The sequence below is a fragment of the Electrophorus electricus genome, chromosome 11 (assembly GCF_013358815.1).
Source record: "Electrophorus electricus isolate fEleEle1 chromosome 11, fEleEle1.pri, whole genome shotgun sequence".
NCBI lineage: Eukaryota > Metazoa > Chordata > Actinopteri > Gymnotiformes > Gymnotidae > Electrophorus > Electrophorus electricus.
In genome coordinates this window covers 7,617,277-7,639,501 of record NC_049545.1, presented here as the reverse complement: position 1 = coordinate 7,639,501, position 22,225 = coordinate 7,617,277, and the positions used below count along the sequence as shown (strand labels likewise).

At 47.9% G+C, this 22,225-nt stretch overlaps 1 protein-coding gene across 8 annotated transcripts in view; it reads right to left on the bottom strand.

The window, feature by feature from the left end:
• Positions 1 to 22,225, bottom strand: part of zmiz1a (zinc finger, MIZ-type containing 1a) — a 93,676-nt gene continuing 71,451 nt past the window's right edge. Inside the window, exons 7-25 of one of the 8 annotated variants that reach the window (XM_035531657.1) lie at positions 14,147 to 14,182; positions 7,323 to 7,458; positions 6,483 to 6,597; positions 6,144 to 6,361; positions 5,547 to 5,742; positions 5,146 to 5,436; positions 4,775 to 4,957; positions 4,615 to 4,683; positions 4,322 to 4,490; positions 3,791 to 3,932; positions 3,460 to 3,670; positions 3,125 to 3,230; positions 2,820 to 2,980; positions 2,444 to 2,511; positions 2,276 to 2,344; positions 1,860 to 2,110; positions 1,441 to 1,607; positions 701 to 961; positions 1 to 347 (exon numbers count right to left, since the gene is read on the bottom strand). In XM_035531657.1, coding sequence (XP_035387550.1) covers positions 240 to 347; positions 701 to 961; positions 1,441 to 1,607; positions 1,860 to 2,110; positions 2,276 to 2,344; positions 2,444 to 2,511; positions 2,820 to 2,980; positions 3,125 to 3,230; positions 3,460 to 3,670; positions 3,791 to 3,932; positions 4,322 to 4,490; positions 4,615 to 4,683; positions 4,775 to 4,957; positions 5,146 to 5,436; positions 5,547 to 5,742; positions 6,144 to 6,361; positions 6,483 to 6,597; positions 7,323 to 7,458; positions 14,147 to 14,182 — 2,957 coding nt within the window. In that variant the 3' untranslated portion in view covers positions 1 to 239. Of the gene's footprint in view, positions 348 to 700; positions 962 to 1,440; positions 1,608 to 1,859; positions 2,111 to 2,275; positions 2,345 to 2,443; positions 2,512 to 2,819; positions 2,981 to 3,124; positions 3,231 to 3,459; positions 3,671 to 3,790; positions 3,933 to 4,321; positions 4,491 to 4,614; positions 4,684 to 4,774; positions 4,958 to 5,145; positions 5,437 to 5,546; positions 5,743 to 6,143; positions 6,362 to 6,482; positions 6,598 to 7,322; positions 7,459 to 14,146; positions 14,183 to 17,085; positions 17,107 to 17,771; positions 17,841 to 22,225 lie in introns of those variants that run through there. The other 7 variants (XM_035531659.1, XM_035531658.1, XM_035531662.1 and 4 more) reach the window with 7 other exon arrangements.

The window sequence follows — 22,225 nt, the reverse complement described above, 5'->3', positions numbered from 1 at the left end:
GATTATAGCTGCACAGTTTTTCATATTAGTATCGAAAGGTATCACTGTAGTGCCAACCAACATGGCTACCTTACATGGGTGGAAAAGGATGTTCATAAAAGAGTGAGATATTTACACAAGAAAAGAGGCAGGAGAAACAGTGTTGCGTGCTTGAAAAGCACTGAATTGGTGCTCAGGGTACATCTTGACTCCTAACGGCCAAACACATCAGTGCCTCTGGTAAAGGTGGATTAGGACAGTCAGTTGTTCTCAAACAGCGAGAGCAGATCATCATTGCTGTTGCTCGGGAGGTCAGGAGGGTCTAAATATGACAGTAACTCATCTGGGTTTGCCAGCTCTGGTAGCAGCTGCAGAGGACAAGACATACATTAGAAAGCAGGAAGGTAATGGACATGTGTCACGTCTACCGGTTTCTCGTGCATGAAGTAACAGCACATACTCTTCAGGTCTGTAGAGTTCATATTTAGTTTACATACACACCTACAGGCTATCCTTTACCGTCACGCTGCATTTGCTCCTTCCAAATGAACTGAAATCTAACTTCACCTTATATTTTCTTCCTTTTTCCCTTTGTTTGAAGTGAGCAAAGCATGTAAGCCGATCATGACTTGTTCCCAGCAACAATGTTCCCAGCATGCAACGTCATACAGAGCAGAGAGATGAGTAAAGCAGAAGTGCATTATGTGATGTGAGTACTCACGTCCAGAGAGGGCTCGGGCATGTCTGCCGGTCCCTGGCTGCCCACCTGGCCCTCGCCAGCAGGGTTGAAGGTCATGTCGCTGTGTGGGTGGCTGTTGGGGCCAGGTTGCTGCTGTGTGGGCGGGGCTTGGCGTGGGGGCTGGGAGGATGGGGGGCCACTGTGATGTAATGGCTGTGCTGATTGGCTGTTGGGGTGGGGGGATGCGTGCATGCCTTGTTGCATGGAAGCATGGGACTGCTCAGCACTCACTGGATGGGGCATCTAAAGGGGGAGGAGAGAGAGTGGCAGTGAGGTGCTGTGCATGGGTGGAGCATGGGCCAGCGCCCAGGTGACAGCCAGAACACCCATACCATTCAGAGTGTTGCAAGTGCCATGCAGATGACCTAAAAGCATAAAACTACACTCTGGGAGGCACAGCCTCCACAGTTTTAATGAAGACTTTACCAATTTCCATCTTCAAAAATGCCCTAGATATGAACATTCCCCCATATAAATGAGAAAATGGCAAAAGAAAGATTTGTAGGTTTCTAGGTTTCTAAAGAAAACTCCAAAGAGCCTGCTGTTGGAAGGTAAAACGTGTACAGACAACGTAGTGGAAGGGTTTGGTTCACTGTTCATGTTTGAATTAAAAACACAGATGCTGAATGTCTAATGTAAACACTGCAGAAATGAGAGCAGTGAGGTTCCAGATGGCTGGCTGAAGCAGACTTCTGAAGTGGCTCCAGGTTTCTGTCTCTTACCGAATCGGGCATGCCATGGCCGAGGGCTTTGTCTGGCCCCATAAGGCTGTTGGGCACGTCCGGTGGGTGGGAGAGCTGCGGCCCGTGCATGAAGTCATTCATGGGAGCTCCTCCACCAGTGTTACCATGGGGAAAGTCAAAGTTTCCATGGCCCTGGTAACTGTTGCCTGGCAGATATAAAGAGAGAAGAGCAATAAAAAGCCATGCCCTGAGGACAAGCCAGCCAGGAGGATGGAGAGAACAGAGAGGTGCTCGGGTCAGCCATTTAAAAGCCCACAAGCATAAGTCTATATGACTGTTAAGACTAAGAATCAAAGAGCTGAACTAGGCAGAGCCAAATAAGAGAATCTTGTAAAACATTTAAAGCCATTTCCCTCAGGCAGGCGAAGTGGCAGGCCGGAGCTGGCCAGGCTGCTGACCTCTACCTTGGCCTCCGTACTCGCCGCTGTTCCCTGCATGCTGGGGAGGGATGGAGGTGTAGGGCGAGGGACCTGGTCCGAGCTGCGCGATCATGTCCATCACGTTGGGCATGATCATCTGACTGGGACTCATTGTCTTAAAGCGCTTGGCCAGAGGACCATCCGGGTCCTCCTTTATGAGCAGATCTGACTTTATGGGCACCGGCCGCCAGCTACACGTGGGGTCAATGGTGACCTCTTCGAACTCTGAACTAAAGAGGAACATCAACACATTTGTGCCATGTGAGAACATGAACAAAACAAACAGAAACATGGAGAGAAGATGGTGGTTCTGAGGCTAAATACTTTCTATGGGTGGGCGCTACTCAGTACTAAATGAGTCAGTCCTCAAGGTTGTTTATTTGGCCCATACGTACTTTTGGATGGCATTGAGAATTCCCCACATGTACTGGTCCACTTCCAGACCCTCCAATAATGCGGTTTTACTGGGGACAGAGAAAGCTGTATGAAAGCATGTCTACAAGGAAAAAAACACCCACTCAGACCAGCACTCAGAAAAAGTATGGTTGAGGATTACAACATACTTGCATACAGGACATCGCCACGTTCCTCTCTCACAGTTCAGCTGCAAATAGGACTCCAGGTCAAAACACTGTGAAACATTCAGCATAAGCATGAGGGAAACATACAGGACACAGAAATGAGCTCTGATGTGAGGAGTAAAAGATCATAGCAAAACATCAAACTAAGTGCTTATAAAGAACCTCTGGGGAAAATAAAATGATAAGAAATGGGAGGTTTTGTACAAGCCTATATATTTTTTGGCAGATGATATTTTGATGTCATGTTTTTCTCAATTTTTTTTACTTAAGTCAGAACACCTTAGAACCCTAATTCCCCTCACATTCAGGTGTTTTGACCTGTTTGACATGTTTCTGAGCTGTTCAGTCTCTGGCCCACCTGTACGTGTTTGCAGTCATGACCTCGGGCAGGAAGCTGGATCCGCCGGAATGTGATGGGACACTTGAGGGACACTTTGATGGCCGTCTGCTCCACGCCATCCTCCCCGTTCAGTGGGGCATTCCCAGAAGATGCTGCCACACTGCTGAAGTTTCGCTTTACTGTGCACAGAGATGATGAGTCAGACAGCAGTGGGCCAAAGGAAAGAAGGGCATGGACGAGCTAAGCGTCCGGATCTAACTGGGTATGGGAATTAGCCCAGGAGGGCAGTGAGCATACAGTGGCATGGTGGAGGGCGCTCTTACTTTTGGTGATGCAGTGTTCTGCGGGTAGGAGTCTCTTCTTGAGCAGGCCCTGCAGAACAGACCTCACCGACGGCCTGTGCACCAGCTGCAGCACGAACAAGTGTGACTGCAACGAGAGCAGATCCTGGGTTAAGGCCAACGATGATGGGGTAACAACGTGTCCGCTGATGGCTTTTCCCATGGAATGCTGGGACAGCGATGCGGAGGGCACATGCAGAACTGCAGCCTACCACATGGCTGTTCGCTGTTAGTGTTAGTATCGCATGTTTTGCCAGAGAGATCCCAGGCTGCTATTAAACATGTGTGTCTGTTAGCATTGGTGCAGAGGGACTTACACAGCAGCAGGCTGTGACTGTGATCTGGATGGTGTTCCTCCCCGGCTGACACACATGCTTCAGGTGCAGGGGTTTGTGGGAGGTCTTGTTATCACCCCTCTCGATGGTGAGCGGAGTGGCATTGACGCTGACCTGCACCGACGCCGGCCAGTTGGTGTTCATCTGCCGGTCCTCGTGGTGGTAGCACTTAAACTGAAGCTCCAGGTCTGACCTGCCATGGCCAACAGCAGTCACCTGGTTAGCATGCTAGCACATGAGCTCTGTTATCATACCACACCTCTGTTATCACACCATGCTAGAAGTAATGTTGTGCAGTATGTGGGATACACACCGCCACATGAGGGTCTGGTGGACGGAGGGCCGCAGATGGAAGACATGGTTACTGACAGCCAGGTTGTGTTCCAGGCGGAAAGGCTCCAGCACCACGCCGTCCCGCACGGGAAAGGTCAACCGCAGTTCCTCGTTGGGGTTAGCTAAAGGCAACACAAGCTTTTAGCTCATGTGGCATTAGCACACTCAGCGTTAGCTCACACGGTGTTAGCAGACAGAGAGTTAGCAGATGGAGCATTTGCTCATATGGTGTTAGGACACACAGAATTAGCATTTAGAACTTTGCTTTCAGGGTCACATGGTTTCAACCCTCCCAGTGAAATGTATGCATTATGAATGCACTGTGAATGGATAATGAAAAATGAATGCTGTAAGATAAATGTGCAGTGGGATTTTCCCCCACCTAACCTGAAGGTGTTGAGAGGATCAAAGAGTTCTGTAATGTTCACTGCTCACAGACTGACTGGGTTCTTAATAAAAACACTAGTAGTAGGATGGAACAGATTTGCAGTGCTGCATCTGGGGCACTTACCGGGTGGTGGAGGTAGGGACGTCATGTTTGGTTTCATATCAGGAGGAAATGGCGGCTTGACGTCTTGGTTGGGAGATAGGTATGGAGGGATACTACTTCCTGGAGTCATGGGTGGTGTGGGGTTCCCAGGAACTGGCGAGTGAGGATAGTTCACAACCTGCCGCGGAGGCTATGAATAGGAAGAAAAGACATCTGTATTACACGTTACATAATGAACAGATCATGCCCTGACTCATCATTCAATGAATAACAAGAGGCATAATAAGATAATGTTAATAAGTGGGACTACCTACCCCATTGCCTTGATTGTAGGCATAACCACCTGCAGAGAAATTGCTGTTTTGACCATTAAATGGCTCCTGCTGGTGAAACAGAGTAAGACATTCAGTTTTGCAGTCTGAAGTATTAAATTGGTTTCTGATTTAATGAGCTCTTGAAATCTTGTAGTAGTACCTTGTAGTACTGGCCCATGGGCACCCCTGAAGGGGGATACTGGCCGGAGCCCTGCTGGCCTGGCATCCTTTGTGCCGGGTAGTTGGGTGAGGGCAGGGCTCTGGATGCATTTGGGTTAGGATACTGTCCTTGCTGGTTGGGAAACTGTCCATTTGGTCCAAACTGCTGACCCCCATAGTTAGGCTGAACAGAGAGGTTGTACCAAATGAATGAAAAAGCTAAAACACAATCAAATAGAAATATGAAGCTGGTGGAAAGTTATTCAGATGCAATAGCAATAACAAAATGCAAATAATGCCAGAGATATGTGTACTGTCAGTGATGACAGTAACAACTAACCCTAATCTTGCTGACTGAGAGTCAGTTCTCACCTCTCCAGGATAAGGTCTCTTGGTGCCTGGCATGGGCATGGATTGGGGCCTGGGCCCTGGATAGCCCTGCTGGGGCATTCTCTGGCCATGGCCCCCAAAGGGACCCATCCCTGGAGCTCGGGGCTGGTTCAAGCCCATGGGTGGGCCGCTGAGGTTGGAGCTGTTTATGCTCCCACCCATTCCGCCCGGGTTCATTCCGCCTGCCATGGCAGGCGGGCCACGGGGTCCGGGCTGATTCATGAACTGGTTGTTATAGCCCTGCGTGGGTCCCATCTGAAATGAGGAGCACATCTAGAATAGAGAGCAAGAGGTGATTAGTGGACAATGGAGCAGATGGATTTGACAGCGCTGTTGCGGTGCGGCTGGGGGGAGGGGGTTGGCAGGCAGCTGGCGTCACCCACCTGCCCGTACTGGTTCATGTCCTTGTTGGTCTCCTGCAGCGCGGCTACAGTGGCCGTGGCAGTGGCCGTTGCTGTGGCGGCGGCGGCAGCGACGGCAGCTGCAGCAGCTGCAGCGGCAGGCTGGGTGAAGTCCGATGGCGGCCGGGTGTGGGGGGGCATGCCTATTCCACCTGGAGCATTCGGACCACCTGGGTAACTGTAAATCCGCAAAGCAACATCATCATCCCTCAAGTTACTGGCAGCTCAAACAGTAAATATTTGCAACATTTTGGAATGCCTCCTTTTAGACTGAAAACAACTACAGCTGACGTCACTGAATCTGCATTTTGGGTCATTTATTTTCTTGACCGTTATTCTCTCTTTGTCTGCTTGGCACAATGTGAAGGTGATATCATCTCTTTTGAGAAAACTCCTGGAAGACTAACTTCCCTGAGCTAAGTGTTTGCTTGGCATTATAATCATATATCAAATATCACTAATGGACACATTGCCCAAGCTTATTGAATTTCTCAGGGAATCAAGCATGGAAAGGCCCCACACTTCGTCTAGTATCTTCCCATCAGTGTTTCTGCGACTGACTGGGATGTGCTCGTTCACCTGCCACTGAAACCTGCAGTTCCAGGATGCCCTGTTCGCCCATACATGCCCTGCTGCATGTAGGCCTGGTTGGAGCCCCCTTTGCCTGAAAACTGCTGTTGTTGTCCGGGGAACTGAGGGGAGTTGATCCCTTGGTTGCTGGCTGATATGCCCGACCCTATTCCATTGCCTCCAGGGTTCATAGGGTTGTTGGTGTTGGCCATGGGGTTACCCAAAACCTGATTTAAAGGCAACAGCATTTACAAATCCTTCAGCTGTCTGTGTTCCTAATAGTGCCACAGAAGCATTCCAAAGGGAATGTTTAATGTATAAGTGCATGTTTTTTCTTGTCTGCCTCACCTGACTTTGTGATGTATTGGTAACCCCCCACACCGTTGTCACCACTGACAATGAGCCGGGAGCCTGGTTGGTATTTTGTTGCCAGGGAACAGTGTCATATGGAAAGGACCCATCACTGCAAAAAATGACCAATGACATCACATCAGCAACCTGGCGTACAAATCCCATACTGTATTCAAAATGTCTGAGGAAGGAAATTAATATCCAAGCTCCATAAAGTGGGGTCTGGAGCATTATGGGGTGGCTACACAGAGGTTTGCTGACTCTGAGGAAGAATTCTCTCCTGAATAGAGCACATTGTTTCCCATAGAACCGAAGCTGTAGGATTCGCCAGGGAAACTTCCCAGGCAACCAATCAGAGCCCAGGCCTGAGCCCTGAGTACAGAATGTTCTATTAAACATAACTCTGTGGAGCCAGTGCTTCTCTCTGGCTTGGACCCCCCAGAGACCCTTTCTTCCCTCTACTAACAAACAACTCTAAAGCCTCAAGTCCTTAATACAGAGAAAAGTTTAAACGAAGATTTCAAATATTTTTTCTGTGACTCAGAGACTTGAAGTCATAGGCTATGGCTATCAAAGATATCTTGCAGCAATGTAATGGTTACACAGCTCGGCAGGTGAGATTTGGATCACTGGCATCTTAGACAAACCTGGTGCAAGAAACCTGGTTAGCAGCCTGGTGAAATGGGTGGCCATTACAGTGTACTCTATCAGGATGGCTCATCTTGGACAAGAATTGGAGCTAGAGAGGCAACAGGGTGAGAGTGGCGGTTTGCGTAGGGCTTGACATGGTGTCAGGCAGGGTCAGACGGTGCTTTTGTCTGGCCTGTGCGCATTGACCTGTGGGAGAGCGCTGGCTTCATGGAGTTCATGGGCGCCTGCATGGGCACCTTGCCCTGGGGCTCACTCTGCCGATTCTTCTGGTGCCGCAGCAGGAGCAGCCGGCCCAGCTCCTCACACCACGATGACAGTAGAGCTACAGAGAGAGAGAGAGAGAGAGAGAGAGAGAGTGGGGGGGAGACAGGTATAAAGAGATAAAGAGAAAGACAGAGAGAGAGGGAGACAGATAGAATGGGAAGCTGACATTAATCTATTCTGCCAGGTCTCAGGAAATAGCTGAAATGCAAACTAATATAACACCACAGTCCTATTATAAACCTTGATAAAAAAAAAAGTTTACCATTTTAAAATGTTTTTTATTTTAATTTTTTTATATAGTATTTACAAAACTAAGAAAAATACTGAAACATAAAAAAATGATGTTACAAAATTGCAAGGAAGGGGTGATATATGAGACAAGCACAGCCATGCCAAGACAACTGCAAAGAAATCAATTAAAATACAATGAACATCAGAGCCATCTTTTACTAACGAGGACAAGCCTTCTCAAAACCTCAATCTGCAGTTTCAGCCTTTACCACTGGAGGGCACTGCAGTCCTGTATTTCCACAAACAGGGCCATGGCACCATGCCTCTCTCAAGATCATATCATTTTCATCTGCAGTGAATTGTAAGCAGTGATCCTACTACAAAGGGGTGCTCTTCCCTTCTCATGCTGGGTGGATGAAAAGGGGAAGAAAGAAGAAAAGCGAGGGATGAGAGATGGGAATCAGTGGTGAGGATGGTGCATCGTGGGTGCAATGAGCCGTGGCAGTACTCTGGTCCGGGTGGGGTGTGTGGTGGGAGTGGAGCTGAACCTCTTGCCATGGCAATTGAACAAATTCAGAATGGCAGGTGCTGGCATGGAGCCAGGTCTGCCTCCTCTGACCAACCCCATCCTAACCCCACGCTTCCATACCTCACACTCCACTAAGTGCCCCTCTAGCTTTCAAGAATGGTTTCTGGTCTCCTTCTCTCTCAGAATGCTCACACACAGAGACAGACAGACAGACGCACACACAGACAAACACACACACACACACAAACACAAGTCGAGAGGGTGAGAGAAAGAAAACATAAGATACACATTCTCTCTAGCACTGTACCACACAACTAGAGGATGAACAAAAGCCAGGAACTGCTGCATTGATGCTGTCTCACTCCCCATCAAACAGATTCTGCAAGGGACCATATAAAATATTCCCTTTAACACAAAATGAGTTCATCCTTTGGAACAATACCCTTCTTTTTTCCTGAGACCCCTCTACAGAGACAGCAGAGAGAGAATAAATGCCCTGTGCGCTTTTGTCAACACAGGGGGTGGTGTTAAAGGAGTCTTTTTCTCCTTGTCTGGGAGACTGCAGCTCTGACGTGAGTGGCTGAGTGCTCACTCTCTCTCCCTCTCCCCTCTCTGTCTCTGTCTCCCTCTCCCTCTCATGCAGAGACAGACGTCTGCCTTTCCTCCCTGTATCGATCAGCCAGTAATGACTAATAAGACTGCTCAGCTGTCTCCAGTGCCCTTAGTGCTTGGGGAATGTAAACGAGCAAATACACGGCTGACAAGCAGAGAGAAGCATGCGCACAGAGCACATTTTCACCTCCATCTCAGCTTTATCACACACGGGGCTGCCTTTCAACTGATGAAGAGACACTACACACACACACACACACACACACACACACACACACACACACACACACACACACACACAGAGAGAGAGAGAGAGAGTGAGAATGTGTATTAACAAAGGTTGCATGTGTATTAACATCATTGTAGAGCACCTTTATTCATTATATTTCAGGTGATTCTCATTATTCGTTGTTCCAATAGTGCCTGACTCACTCTCTCCAGGTTCAAACACTCAATTACAGTGAGAACATGTACATGTACACATATCAAAGGGCTCTGCTTGAAAGGGAGCAGTGCTCACCACATGACAGGCGTGAAAGCCATCCCAGCAGGTTTGGAGCAAGAGGCTGGAATCACCCACCTACTTAAATGAGAATTATTCCACCCTGCCATTACAGAGAGCTTATCTCCCTGCTAAATCACCACCTCTGCATGCTGGCAACTGCTATTTTCTCACAAAAGACCAACTTAGAACTCATATGACAGGTTACAGCCAGCCACTGCCTGCCAATTCCCCTGTGCAGTCCCCTGCCTAGCATGCCTCCTACACCTAACAAAGACTGGAGTACTACTGGCTGCAATTCAACTCATGCATTCACAACAACCCACTCTCGGGTTAATCAGCCCAGTGCTTTTCGTCAGCAAGCAGCAACACCCTCTCCTATTTGAATAAAGCTTCTATTTTCCCTACGAAACAGAGTCTGTTTCTCCTCAAACCTCCTCCAGTGGGCTTTCATTTGCACTGTGCTGCTACCGTGACAATGGCACAACCTGGTAAGTCTTGCATTAAGCAGATCTCTCACAAAGCATGCCTGTTTTCACCTCCATTTGTTCCTCATCCCTCTTTCCTCTCCTCTCCTCTCCTGGCACTCCCCTCTCCCTCCCTCTCTCTGCCACACACACCTGTTCCAGTGCGAGCTGGGGCATGAAGTGTTCGCTGGCAGCGGGTTGTGTGGCTCTTCACTAGCCTGTGAGTGCTACTCTTTGCTGGCTCCGTGACAGGGCACCAGCCCATTCCTTCTGCGGCGTAACGGTTACTTGCGCGAGCACCACAGCATTCTGCAGCGTGGCGGTGGAACTCTGGGATGGCGGGGGCTGGCACGCCCGAGCCTGCTCCAGCCAGAGACAGGCGCAGCGGGGGTGGATGGAGCAGACACGGAGCAGAGGGCTCACTGGGCCCAGCGCATGCTATGCAGACGCGGTCACTGAGCCTCTACTAACACCCAGTCCCACTGCAGCCATCAGCATGAGCTTCTGCTATGCTAAACTACTGCTGAGAAAACCTTCTACCTGCATATTCAGAAAACCAAAGGAAAATAGCATTGTGCCACAATTAGATCCATAGCACACAGGCAGTAGAAACTGGCCAATACCAATTTAAATTTTTCATTACAATATTTTAATGATCATCAACACACATGCATGTACAATTTTAAGTGGTGCAAAAAATTTAACATTTAGAAGGCGGCACACAGACATTATGGGTGTACACATATGAATGTTTGCCGCAACACACTTATCATTTAATGAGCCCTCACGGTTCTTAATGAGTGAGCAAAAGGTTTTACTTTCAAGGCAATGGACTTTTGTATTCACTAAACTAATGAGAAAAACCTGATCAAGAGCAAAACTCTACAGACATAATCCTCAACCCGAAGCCATTTCCGACATGAATGCCTGAAATGTTTTCAGCATTACTACATAGGCAAAATATTAACAACATGAACAATTAATGCCTTTAATTTCATTTTAGTTCCAAAATATAGTTCAGAGTACTTCACATATAATAGATTAAACATCAAATATTTTGACAACAAATTGATCAATTTGACACTGTCTCTTCATGATACGTCTTCAGAATCACGCTCCGTTGTTCCTACAGGTGCAGGGCAGGACCAGATTTGCGCGCCAAGCCTAGCTTGCGCTCTCCACCCACCCAGCATAGCCCGCCATGGAACCAGACGCCGCCGGCTCGCCAGCCCACTCCCCTGTGCTCGCCCTCTGCCCAGCTAAGAGGCTCTGCGCCGTGGCTTAGCGGGCTGATGGCTGTCCATCCCTCCCGTTGGCCGGGGTAAATCCCCCCAACAAGCGCGTCCGCAGAGGTCCGGGTCACCCTGGTTACACAAATCGCTTCCAAATCTGCCCAAAGTATGTGCGCCTCCTCTGGGCCTGCAGGCTGTTCAGCTCCACCCCTGCCAGCACGACGTGGCTGCCCCGCCTGCCACCACAGACGCTCCCTTGTAGCGTGCTTGCCACCCGCTTCGGAGCTTTTTCACTACGATGTGGCCTTTCCGTCACTAATAAAACAGACGCGACAACAAACGCACAGTGGCGCAGCAGAAAAGGGGCCAAAAAGAACAAAGCCATCAAAGTACAGGACTCCAGTTGCCTCTAATCACAGTCTGGCCATATCAGATAGCAAACTTCCCCCTGGCCCAGAAACCCAGCCCTGCACGCCAAACCCAGCTGAGCACCTTGGCCTTGGCCTGTGCTTATTCACTGAATGCACTCACTGAATTGGGTACCAAGAGCAGAGAGCTTTATAAAGTGATAAGGCTTTGGCTAGCTACCCTGCAAGCAGTTCCATCACCAGGTAGGTAGGCCAACCTGCAAGTTACTTTGTAAGTTCATACCATAAATAGCATTCGGGGTAAAGTTCACACATCACACAAATGGGTGTGTTTATACTCTTTTGCATTCACTAAATAAATGAAAGCAGCCTGGATTTTCTAATTAACGCAAAGTTTCTCCTGAGACACACAATATGCATTACAATGCCAGACTTGACTTTTCTACACAGCCCAAACTGACATATTCTGACATTCAAAACAACGAGCATATTCTCAAATCCTTCTCCAGAAATGTGCGTCTCTCTCTCTCTTCCATCCCTCCCCCCTCCCTTTCTCTCTCTCTCCTGGTGAAGAAGTGCTCATCCAGACAGCTGCCTTACTGTTGAGTGTTTAAAGGTTGCTGCTGAGCACATCCTGCTCCCTCATCATATGAAGCCAGCCACAGTGAGGCTGCTCTCACTCCCTTTCGCCCCACCGTCCTGCCCTCCCAACTCTTGCCCCTTCTCATTCCCCCACTACAATGAAATCACTCCAGTTCTTCACACCCACATGTCCTGCTAATGGATTAAATCCCATAAAACATTCATCAATAATATGATGGAAATGTTCTCACATAAAGACGGCTTCCATTATGTTGGGGTGCTGTTTTCACCCAGCTGTGATTAGAGTAATATACTGAGCTGCTGACTTTTTGTGACTCATAAGTAAAGCAGGTCAGTACACACAGTTTAGTTTGTGTAAATAAACAGCAGAAGACTTGAGAGCAGGATTCAGTTCACAAAATAATCTGAAAGATCCTTTTTAGATTTTTAAAATAGTATGTGTGCCTATTTTGGAAAACTCACCCTGAAATCCCTGAAACTTCAAAACTTAGCAGTCTGTTAATACAGGTTTTGTAATCCCTGGAAGCCCATACTAAGAGTGCGCGATTTGGCTAAATAATTGTATAAATATTCTAGTTAAAATCTTAAACATGTTTTGGTGGTTTAGTATTAGTATTTAGTATAGTATTTGTGCTATTCCAAATCTTTAAATCTAATTTTAAATGTTTTCAATGTTAAAATTTAAAATCTCATCTACGGAAACTACTATCACATAAGCCATTTCAGATAGCAATGTTAATTTTAATACAGCCTTCCAGAGAGAGGTGCCAGGAGCCGTGCAGCACAGTAACTCGCTTGGACACTTGGTGGTTTGTTGAAGGCTTGTTTAGATGCAAAAACCTGACTTACAGACACCAATTGCAATCCCATTGAGCAGTCTAACTACTGTGGTGAATTACTGGTAAAATACTGTACCAATGCCAAATACTTAACAGCGTCGGAGGCCAGAGCTGTTGCCATGATGCACCTCAGCACCTCATGGGCCTGTTCCGTGAGCTCTGACTCACAATAGCAGTGTCTGCTGGCCGTCCAGGCTGGCTGTAGAAGAGCCAGGCGGCAGAGCTCAGGCAGGCCTCCATGTGCGATGTTGCAGGGGAAGGCTGCTCCCAGGGACACACTGCTATTACCTAATGACAGTGTGCAGGACCTGCGTTAGCAGAAAAGCCTACATACTAATCAAGGGCAGGGCTTGTGCTGAGTGCAGGCTGCACATGCGCCACACAACCTATTCACCTCAGGCGGAGACTGGGGGGGGGTCATACAGTAGCCTCCTCTACACACAATGATAGAACAGCTCCTGCCAGAACTGCCCAGCAGCAAGCAACACTCTCATTCCCAAACCCACCCACCACCACCCCCATCACACACACACACACACACACACACACACACACACACACATACACACGGGAAAGTGCCTGATGGCTTCTTAGAGTTCAAAGTTTTAAACAAACATGCGATTCAGAATTTGGTGGACATGGGGGCTGTTTAGTTCCTAACCTGAACAGAAGAAATGCCCTGGCTGGTGCCAGCAACAGATATTGTTATATTAGCTGTGCTAACATCCTTACAGTACAGCCATAGTGATGGGCTTTCTTTCTGAGTGCATGGGGGGAATCAGTTTGATACCAGTTGATTTGACACAGAACACAGTACAGATTGCATTACTGCTACATCAGCTAGTACAGTGGGAGTGAACAGTTAGGATGGAATAAGACTCTCAGAAACAAAGGCATTACCCAGCGCATGAACATAACACGCCAGCTTCGGAAGTGACGCACAAATGAATGGAGGCGTTGCTTAAATGTACGCGCTAATAAGTAACACTGTAATAAAATAAACAGACAATCCCTTATGACTGGTCCTAAAAAGCGCTTTATAAAAGTGTCATATTGGGTGAGTGACGAGAGCCTCTCGAAAACATGATAAAATCATAATTGCGCAGCACATGCTTCTGTGACACAGGTATGGACGCCTATAGAGCAGCCAATGAGCCACAAAAACACCCCTGCAAGAGGGGCAAGCACAGCGAGCATGGGCACTGACTCAGGTCCTGAGACTGCTCACAGATGAAGGAAACAAAGACAGAAACAGAATGAATGTCCGGGGTGACAATGGCAGGAGAGAGAAGGGGAGCGGTAGGAAGGACTCTCCACTGGATGTGTCACACAAGCCAAATGATGCTAGAACACAGAAGAGTACCTGAGTCACTTTGACATCTCCTGCAGGTGTTGGTTTCTGTAGGGTTCAAATTCAACATTTTACTCAGGGGGGCAAAGCAGCGTCAACACAACAATGCAGCATTAAGAAGAACGCAGTTCACTGATGAGTGAATCGCTGAGGCATCGATGGCCCTTGTGCACAGCGAGGAAGCCCTAGGCAGTTTTATGGGGAAATACCAAGTTTGGTTCTGCCAGAGCTACTAAAACAGATCAAAATTTACTGAAATATTCCAGGTTGCTTGCACATTTGTCATATATTCTAAACATTGCCACAAATATGAATGGTTGTGAAAATTTTCAAACACAGTCTGTCTGCTATATCAGTATATTTACTGCATGTAATAATAGTACTGAACAATAGGACACAACCCCTTCAAAAATCGTTCTCAGTTCTCAAAATGAATACCAGCAGAGAAGCACCAGGGGCTTTTGGCCCTCACTTCAAAAGCTACTCTGATAAATGCAAAAGGTTTGCACTTCCTGTGTATGTAATACACATATTGCTCTCTTTGTAACATTTGGAAAACCTTTCTGAGCCACTTTATTTTTTAATATACAATATTTCCAACACACAGAACTACAATAATTTACAGTAAGATAATGTGCCAGTGTATTATGCAAATGCATGATTACTTAGAGTACCTCACAATGTAAATCAAATGTTTTCAAATGATAAAATGCAACATAGATTTTTTTTATTCATGTATAGAGTTCAATTGCTGTTATTTTCAAACTTTTGAACATAAAATGGCGTCCAAGTACAAGAGGTTAAGGATCAAGCATTACTCTTTGATCCAAAGAAGAATGAAACATGGAGGGTGCTGCCATTCTGCAAAATAAGGCATGAGACCCATGAGACCCTTGTATCTGTTCCAGGGTCTCTGCCAAAGCTGCCAAACAGCCAAAGCTGACTTGACCTGTGCTCAAACAGCCATGAAAAAAAAATTAAAAATCAGCTTTTCTTTGGCTCCAGAAACCCAGTGTTGAATATGGTCCATCTAAGAACCGAGAGAAACCCAATCTGCAATTGAGAGCTGGTCTGCAAGTGCAAGCTCTAAAAGATCAGCGCTATTAACCGCACCTTGCTAAGGAGGAAGCTTCGCTTGCAAACAGCAGGATCCTGATTACAGAAAACCACACTTCATTTCACCGTTCTGTCTGCTAATATCCAAACCTGCACTCTGTGCATTAATGTGAGTAAAGCAGCAGAGGAACACATTCACTTCTTCACTGAACAGGTTATGACCCTTGTAGTCTTGCATGCAAATTATATAACTGTTTCTGTGAATTACAGTTGCGCTTTGCTACCAAAGCCTCGACAGTAGCCCAGGCTTCTATACATGTCGCAGAAGGACTCTGGACAGTGCAGTGCTACTGGCGGGCCTGGGTGTGCGAAAGAGGGCCATGTTTTGGCTTCACCGCTGTCTCTCTCTGCATGCAGTGGAGAGTGGAATGACAACCCTGGCCAGTATGAGCCAGACTGGGCCTGCTTCAGCATGTGGTGTAGAATCTGAGATCAATCACATCATATCCCCTTCAGAATGAACACTGCCTCCCAAAAAAAGAGAAGGCCCTTATTCTTAGGGTGTAATATAATTTAAGCATATATCATTCACTAACACCATCCTTACTGTTACACTGTCACACATAAATAACACACTTTGTCCATAACACACTCCTTAGTACTGATATCACAACAAAGGAGACATTTGCCGGTGCTGTTATTGTAGCTCAGACAGTGAGGGGAGGGGTACTGGACCCAGGCCATTGTGATGCTAATGGCTGCCCTCCATACTCCCTGTTACAAATCGAACTTTCAGGACAGGAGTTGTACGGTTTATGCCTCTCCACATTCAGTTACCTCCACAGGGTTTGCATATTTCAATCTTCCAATTTCCAAGAGGCTTTGAACATGCTGGGATTCTCTGGCTAGCTGAAACAGAACATCATTTAGTCATGTGAAGACCTCAAAGCACAGCAACATACTGATAAGGTGGCTTCCCTAACCTTTGCCTTTTTTGGGAACTAGCTGTAAATATCTATTCTTTCAACTCTGATCCTTTCAAAGTAGACTAAAAAACACGGTCTTCTGTACTTTGAAGGAGCTTGCACCGGACTTGTGCTGAGGATAACAGACATCATCTTTGCCAGGTCCATTATAGAATACATAAACTACAAAACCCCCTCTTTCAAAACACAAACAGTCAACGCTCCACAAATGTCTCATCCTTTTCACAGACAGTGGCATGGAAACAGCAAACAGCCTTCAAACACTGGTCCTCCAGCTCTCGATAAGTGCCGACAGTTTGCCTTCTGCCGCGCCTACACAGAGGCAGCCCCTGTGCCCATTAGTGAGTGGAGCTGTGTGGCTGGGCCATGAGAAGCTGCACTGCTGCTCTCTGTGGAGCTTGGTGAGTAGTACCGTGCTGCCTTGTGGGCCCTGTCAAACGGCTGAAGGACTAGCACAAAAAAAAGGCCTCAAGTAGGTCAGCTCTTGCTAAGTCCTGGAGATAATCAAGCCCATTCGGACCCTCTGAGAGTGTGTGTGTGTTTGTGCGCGCGCATGTGTGTGTGTGTGATGTGGGTGGGTGTGTGTCGGCAGGAAGTAGGTCAAACGTAGTCAGCTGTTACAGCTCTATCATGTTCAGCACGAAGAGCTTCAGTCACGCTTTCCGAGTTCGCTTACATTAGTTAAAGGCGCAGCAGGGGAGCCCCCCGCCGGCCCTACCAAGCCCACGGCTGCCTGATGAGAGGCTACGGTCAACAGATCTCTGCAGCCCACGCGGATACCACCCTGCCAGCCGCCCGCTCCAGAGGGAGCTGAGCAACTACGCACACAGATGCACACGCGCACGCGCACACACAGGCACGCCTCTCTTCAGACACTACTGACACGCACTCAGCTACAAACGGACTCACCAATGGCCGAGCGTCGTCTCCACGCGTCTCATCCCATTCTCCTCACTGCTCGGAGAGATGGGGCTCGAGCGACTGGAAAGCAACTCCTGAGAAATCTTCAGGCTTTCTGGTCTCTCCCTGTCCTTCCCTCCCCGTCTCTCCCGCCCCACACCCCCTCCACCACAGCTCTGTCTCTCCCTCTCCCTCTCTCTCTTCCTCTCTCTTTCGTGTTTGTCTGTTTCTCAGGGCACCATGACTCTGTTTTCTCTCTCCTTTGCCTGTCCAGCGACTGCATGATACACATCAATTATTCAGCAGCGCTCTGGATTTCCACGGCAAAGCCAATCACAGATGGAGCTGTGTGCTAATGGGCTCCTGCTGTACCTGCCGCTGGCTCCTGTGGGCTCCAAGCAGCTGGCCCTCGGGGAATCAGGTTAAGCCCTTCAAAACTTCACACATGCTCATACACACACAGCACTCTCACTGAGACACACATACATACAGCATACAGACACACCAACATGGCTGGGAGAGTGACCGCATGCCTGTAATTCATCTGCAGTGCAAAGCCACAAATGAACAGGAAACTCTCTCTGGTTTCAAACGGGTTAAAAGGAAGCGAGAGAGAAGGGGGGAGGAAGAGAGAGAGAGAGAGAGAGAGAGAGAGAGAGAGAGAGAGAGAGAGAGAAAAGCAAGACCTATCTCACCTTGGATGTATGGTGGTATAATTGATGTCCCCAGTCTCTGTCTAGTGATCCATCACACCTTTGCCTAATGCCCCAATCACACAAAGAAGGACAGACAGGCACATACATGAATGTGGACAAGCACAGTCACACTTGCTTGTATGCGGGTGCACACACACACAAACACACACACACCGTGTGCCACAGCCACTTTGCCAGAAGGGAGGAAGGGGGAAATATGCAGCCGGCTCACATTTCAAACTTGCAAAGGGGGGTGGTGCCTAACGTGGCAGACAGTCTGGTACTTGGCCCATGGCCAAAGCATCCAGAGAGAGAGAGAGAGAGAGAGAGAGAGAGTCGCATAGAGAAAAAAAATCCAGACCAACAAACTCTAATCAATTCAGTCAAAGCCATGTTTGAAACGAGTGATCACTGTTATCAAAGCAGGGAAATCCTGCCCATTGCTGAAGCTAATTGGTCGGCTCTTCTGCGACTGCGCCTGACACTGGTGACTGAATCCACCAAAACGTGCAGGCTAATTAAGGCCAGGCCTGTGTGGCTGGCTCACTGAACACCGTCATCGGCATATCAGAGCAGGGTAATGGGAAAATTGTTCGTTTTTAACACAAGTGCCTATCATGACAACAGACTCCAGTAACACTGCTAATTACTTCCATCTAAAGTGTTAAATTTTGGAAACAGATCCAGCTCCACATCGGGCTGTCAATAGTTTGTCTCCATTAATGTATTAATAAGTAGCTGAATGGCTGTTGACTCTACATCAGCACCTTTGTTCTTTAAAAGCAGTGTCTCAGAAGTGGTTTTTGCTTTCCACAGTTAACCATCCTGTATCTAGCATTGCCATGATTATCACTGTCATCATATTAGGAACAATTAATTTGTTTAAACAACCACAGAGACTTACAGTGTAGCTGCTAGCGCCAGTGGCTGGCTAGCCACCATGCCCAGCGCTCCGTGACCAGATTCGACAGGTACGACAGAGACCTTCAGTATCGCCTCTCCGGAGGGTGAAACAACTCAGCGAGATGAAAGAACACGACAAGGCTCTAAGCTCTGTTACAGAGGGGAAGGAGCTGAAGCTGCCTCATACAGGAACTGGTGGCTTCCTCTCACTCTTACTGCAAAGCAATGAGTCACAGCCGGTCGCCACCACCACGGCACCTACAGCCCGCTGTTGTTCGTGGACGCAAAGCGCTCGCCCAATTCTCCTCATGCCACCCAGGTTACCCACGAAGCTTTTGATCACGGTAATGCTCAGTGGAGAATTTCGGTTGACCATCACGTGACACAACCAAAGACACAAATGCCTTTTTTTCTCCCCTTTTTCTTTTACAGAGTGTTTCAATAGGTACATATAGCCTACAATATAGCGACTGTACTCCATCTGAACTGTTGCCGAGTGATTTCATCAGCTTTAGACAAGTGCTGGAGACTGTGTCAAAACTGTGGTCTGGCCTCGGGCAAAAGTAGCCCTGTTCATTAATTCAGACTGCTGCCTCTCCTACTGCAGCACAATGACTGCAGGGCTTGATTAACACCAGTGATGCAGCCTTACTAATTACGTATCATTAGAGGTCAAACATGCATGGACAGAAACTGAGACAGTGGATTCTGATGCAGTAAATGGGGAGTGCATGGTTTGTGGTGTGTGGGTACGTGTGTGTGTGTGTGTGTGTGTGTGTGTGTGAGACTGCGTGTGGTGGGAGGTCTCTGGACTTGGGTTTCCTGTGTATTTGCACTCATGTCTGCTCTGTAATCTGCGTGTGAACATGACATGTGAATTACTGCAGGGCCCGGCAACGCGATCCGTCACCAGCAGCACGGCGGAACGGTTGCTCTCCTGACATCGCCTTCCAGCCGGCCTGATTTATTGGCACGCTGACAGACCTCCTGTGCCGGGCAGGAGCAATCTTTACGTTTGCATGGGAGGAGGCAGGCGTGCCTCACGACACAGGCTCCACCGCCACCCTCCTTTGTGCAAAGCATAGCTGAACAGCCCATGACTGCGGCAACCTGAAAGACCGGCTCTGTCTGTGCCGGATGCAACTCCTCGCTGTGGACCAAGAGGACTGAGAGGCTGAAGAGCTGTGCGGCTGAAACGCAGCGGGGCTCGGCAAGGCGTGGGCGGCGTCACTCTTGGAAATGGCTTCTACACGTAAGACAACATGGCAGCTCCTGCTCCGTAACCGAGGGCAGCGCACACTCAAAAAAGCACCGGGCTGATGTAGGGAGTAAAATCACAAGATGAACCAGATCCATCTTCTCCCCACTGGGGAGTCTTTGCAAGCAGTCAACACATCATTTAGAAGCCCAAGCCCCCTCACCACAGCACCTCTCAGCAGCCTCTCCAGTTGATCTGTGTGTGTTGTGTGATGGAGCTGACAGTGAGGCAATATGGTGGCAGTAGTGCGAATGACAAAGGAGCACCATTATTCACCAAAAACAGGGCAAAATTCTTTACTTGTCTTACTACACTCACACACACACTTCTCTTATGAGCGCCCAAGTAAAGGGGCTCATGCCGTTCATCTGTTAAATTTTGAAACCAAATGTGCCGTGAAGGAACTAAAGAGAAGCATTGGGCAATGTGAGTGGGTGAAGGCTGCAGACACTTTACACACGCACTGAATATGTAAACAAAGAATTGTTCCATTTCCAGTTGCAAGAGCTGTCTGTGCCTCATGCCAAAACTAGTCAAAGCCATTTAACAGACACTTGGACAGCGGTGCACCTTGCAATTAGCCTGTCGAAACACCTCACAAAAAAGCAACAAAAAATATAAAAAAAACAAAAAACAAAAAACAATGGAGTACTATCTCTGCACGAGCATGCAAGCAGAAACGGGTCTTGTGGAGATGCTTTTTGTATGGAAATGTGTAAACAATGGCAGGCCATCTGAATGGGGGTGTATGAATGAGAGACACATGCTGCCAGACAAACACATTAGCTGTCACTCTCCATCCTAATGTGCTTTCTATTAAATGTCAGCATGACATGCTCTAAGGGAAGAACAAGCTGTTGATCTAAGACAGCTGACTGCTACCACTGACAACATAATGTTCAAATGAAAACAACCATGGTGGTAAAATATGTACATTTTACAGATATAAATGCACTTTAGATGGGGAAATAATTAAACAACTCATTGGTTTGTAAGAAAAACTGCAGTGGAAGTGTAGAATACACATAAATACTAGCATGAAAGAGAAGAGCGGCTTCTGACTAAACAATTATCTTATTGGCTTGCCAGTGGGGTGCCTACCACAGCCTGGGTAAGAAGTCTGCCTGTAGCATGTAAGATGTGTGGCTCAGACTCCAGAGGCGCACACACACACACCCACACACAGTAGATAGACAGATACTGTAATCACATATTAATATGGGAGGATAATCCTACTGATGGAGAGGTCAGCATCACATCCTGCCTGTACCTGACATACTATCCTTTGCCCATACTCAAACACACACACACACACACACACACACACACCTTGAAGATCAGCTTTCGATAGGAAATTATAGGCTTGCGTGATTTGCACTGATAACATCTTTCTTATGTGTGAATGATTGTCTGTTCACTATGCGAATGGATATTTCACTTTGGGTACTGCCAAGTGTGAAAATGACAAACGTCACCTAAGAATCCCCCCCCCCCCCCCCCCCCCCCCCAACTTTCTGGGGAATGACAAAGAGCAGAGATTAGAAGTATATATAGTGAAGTGACGTTGTACATCTCCTCAGGCAAAGTGCTGGGATGCTTTGAGGACTTTCACAAGCGAGCTACTTTTGGCGAGCTAGGGTGGTGTCATGTACAGGGGGTGGGGTGGAGCAGCACGTGGCTGTGTGTCTGATGGGGGCATTGATCGCACAGCTACTCAGAGCTCCGGTGACTGGTGTCGGGTAGCCGACCCTCTGTCGCCATCCTGCCTGTCACCGGCTTTCTGCTGGTGCAGCAATTTCTCACCAGAGCCCTATCCCAACATGCAATGAGTGTTTGTGTGTGTGCGCGTGTGTGTGTGTGTGTGTGTGTGTGTGTGTGTGGGAGGGAGGGAGAGAGACAAATAAAGAGGTAGACAGAGAGAGACAAGCAGCAAACAAGGAAGAAAGTGAGAGAGGAGAGTAGGAGATGAAGCCAGGCACAGAAGGAGCGGGTGTTTATGAGTGTTTGCCATCGTCATCTCACTGTCTGGCGCGGCAGACGCCCTTGTGACAGAGCTAAGATAGATGTCTCTATGATAGCCTGAAAGGAGGGAACCCACAGCCATATTGGTTTCTAAACCATTTCTTTATGTCCACACTTCAGAATGCTGTCAATGCTTAGGGACTCTCTTTTTGAGGTCACAAAGACATCATGCGCCAAGGACTTGAAAGTGAGCCACACAGCTTCCCACAACGTAAGGAGGTACCGGAGTACCATCCATGTGAGTGAATATCAAACGCTCCCTCCCCCTGTG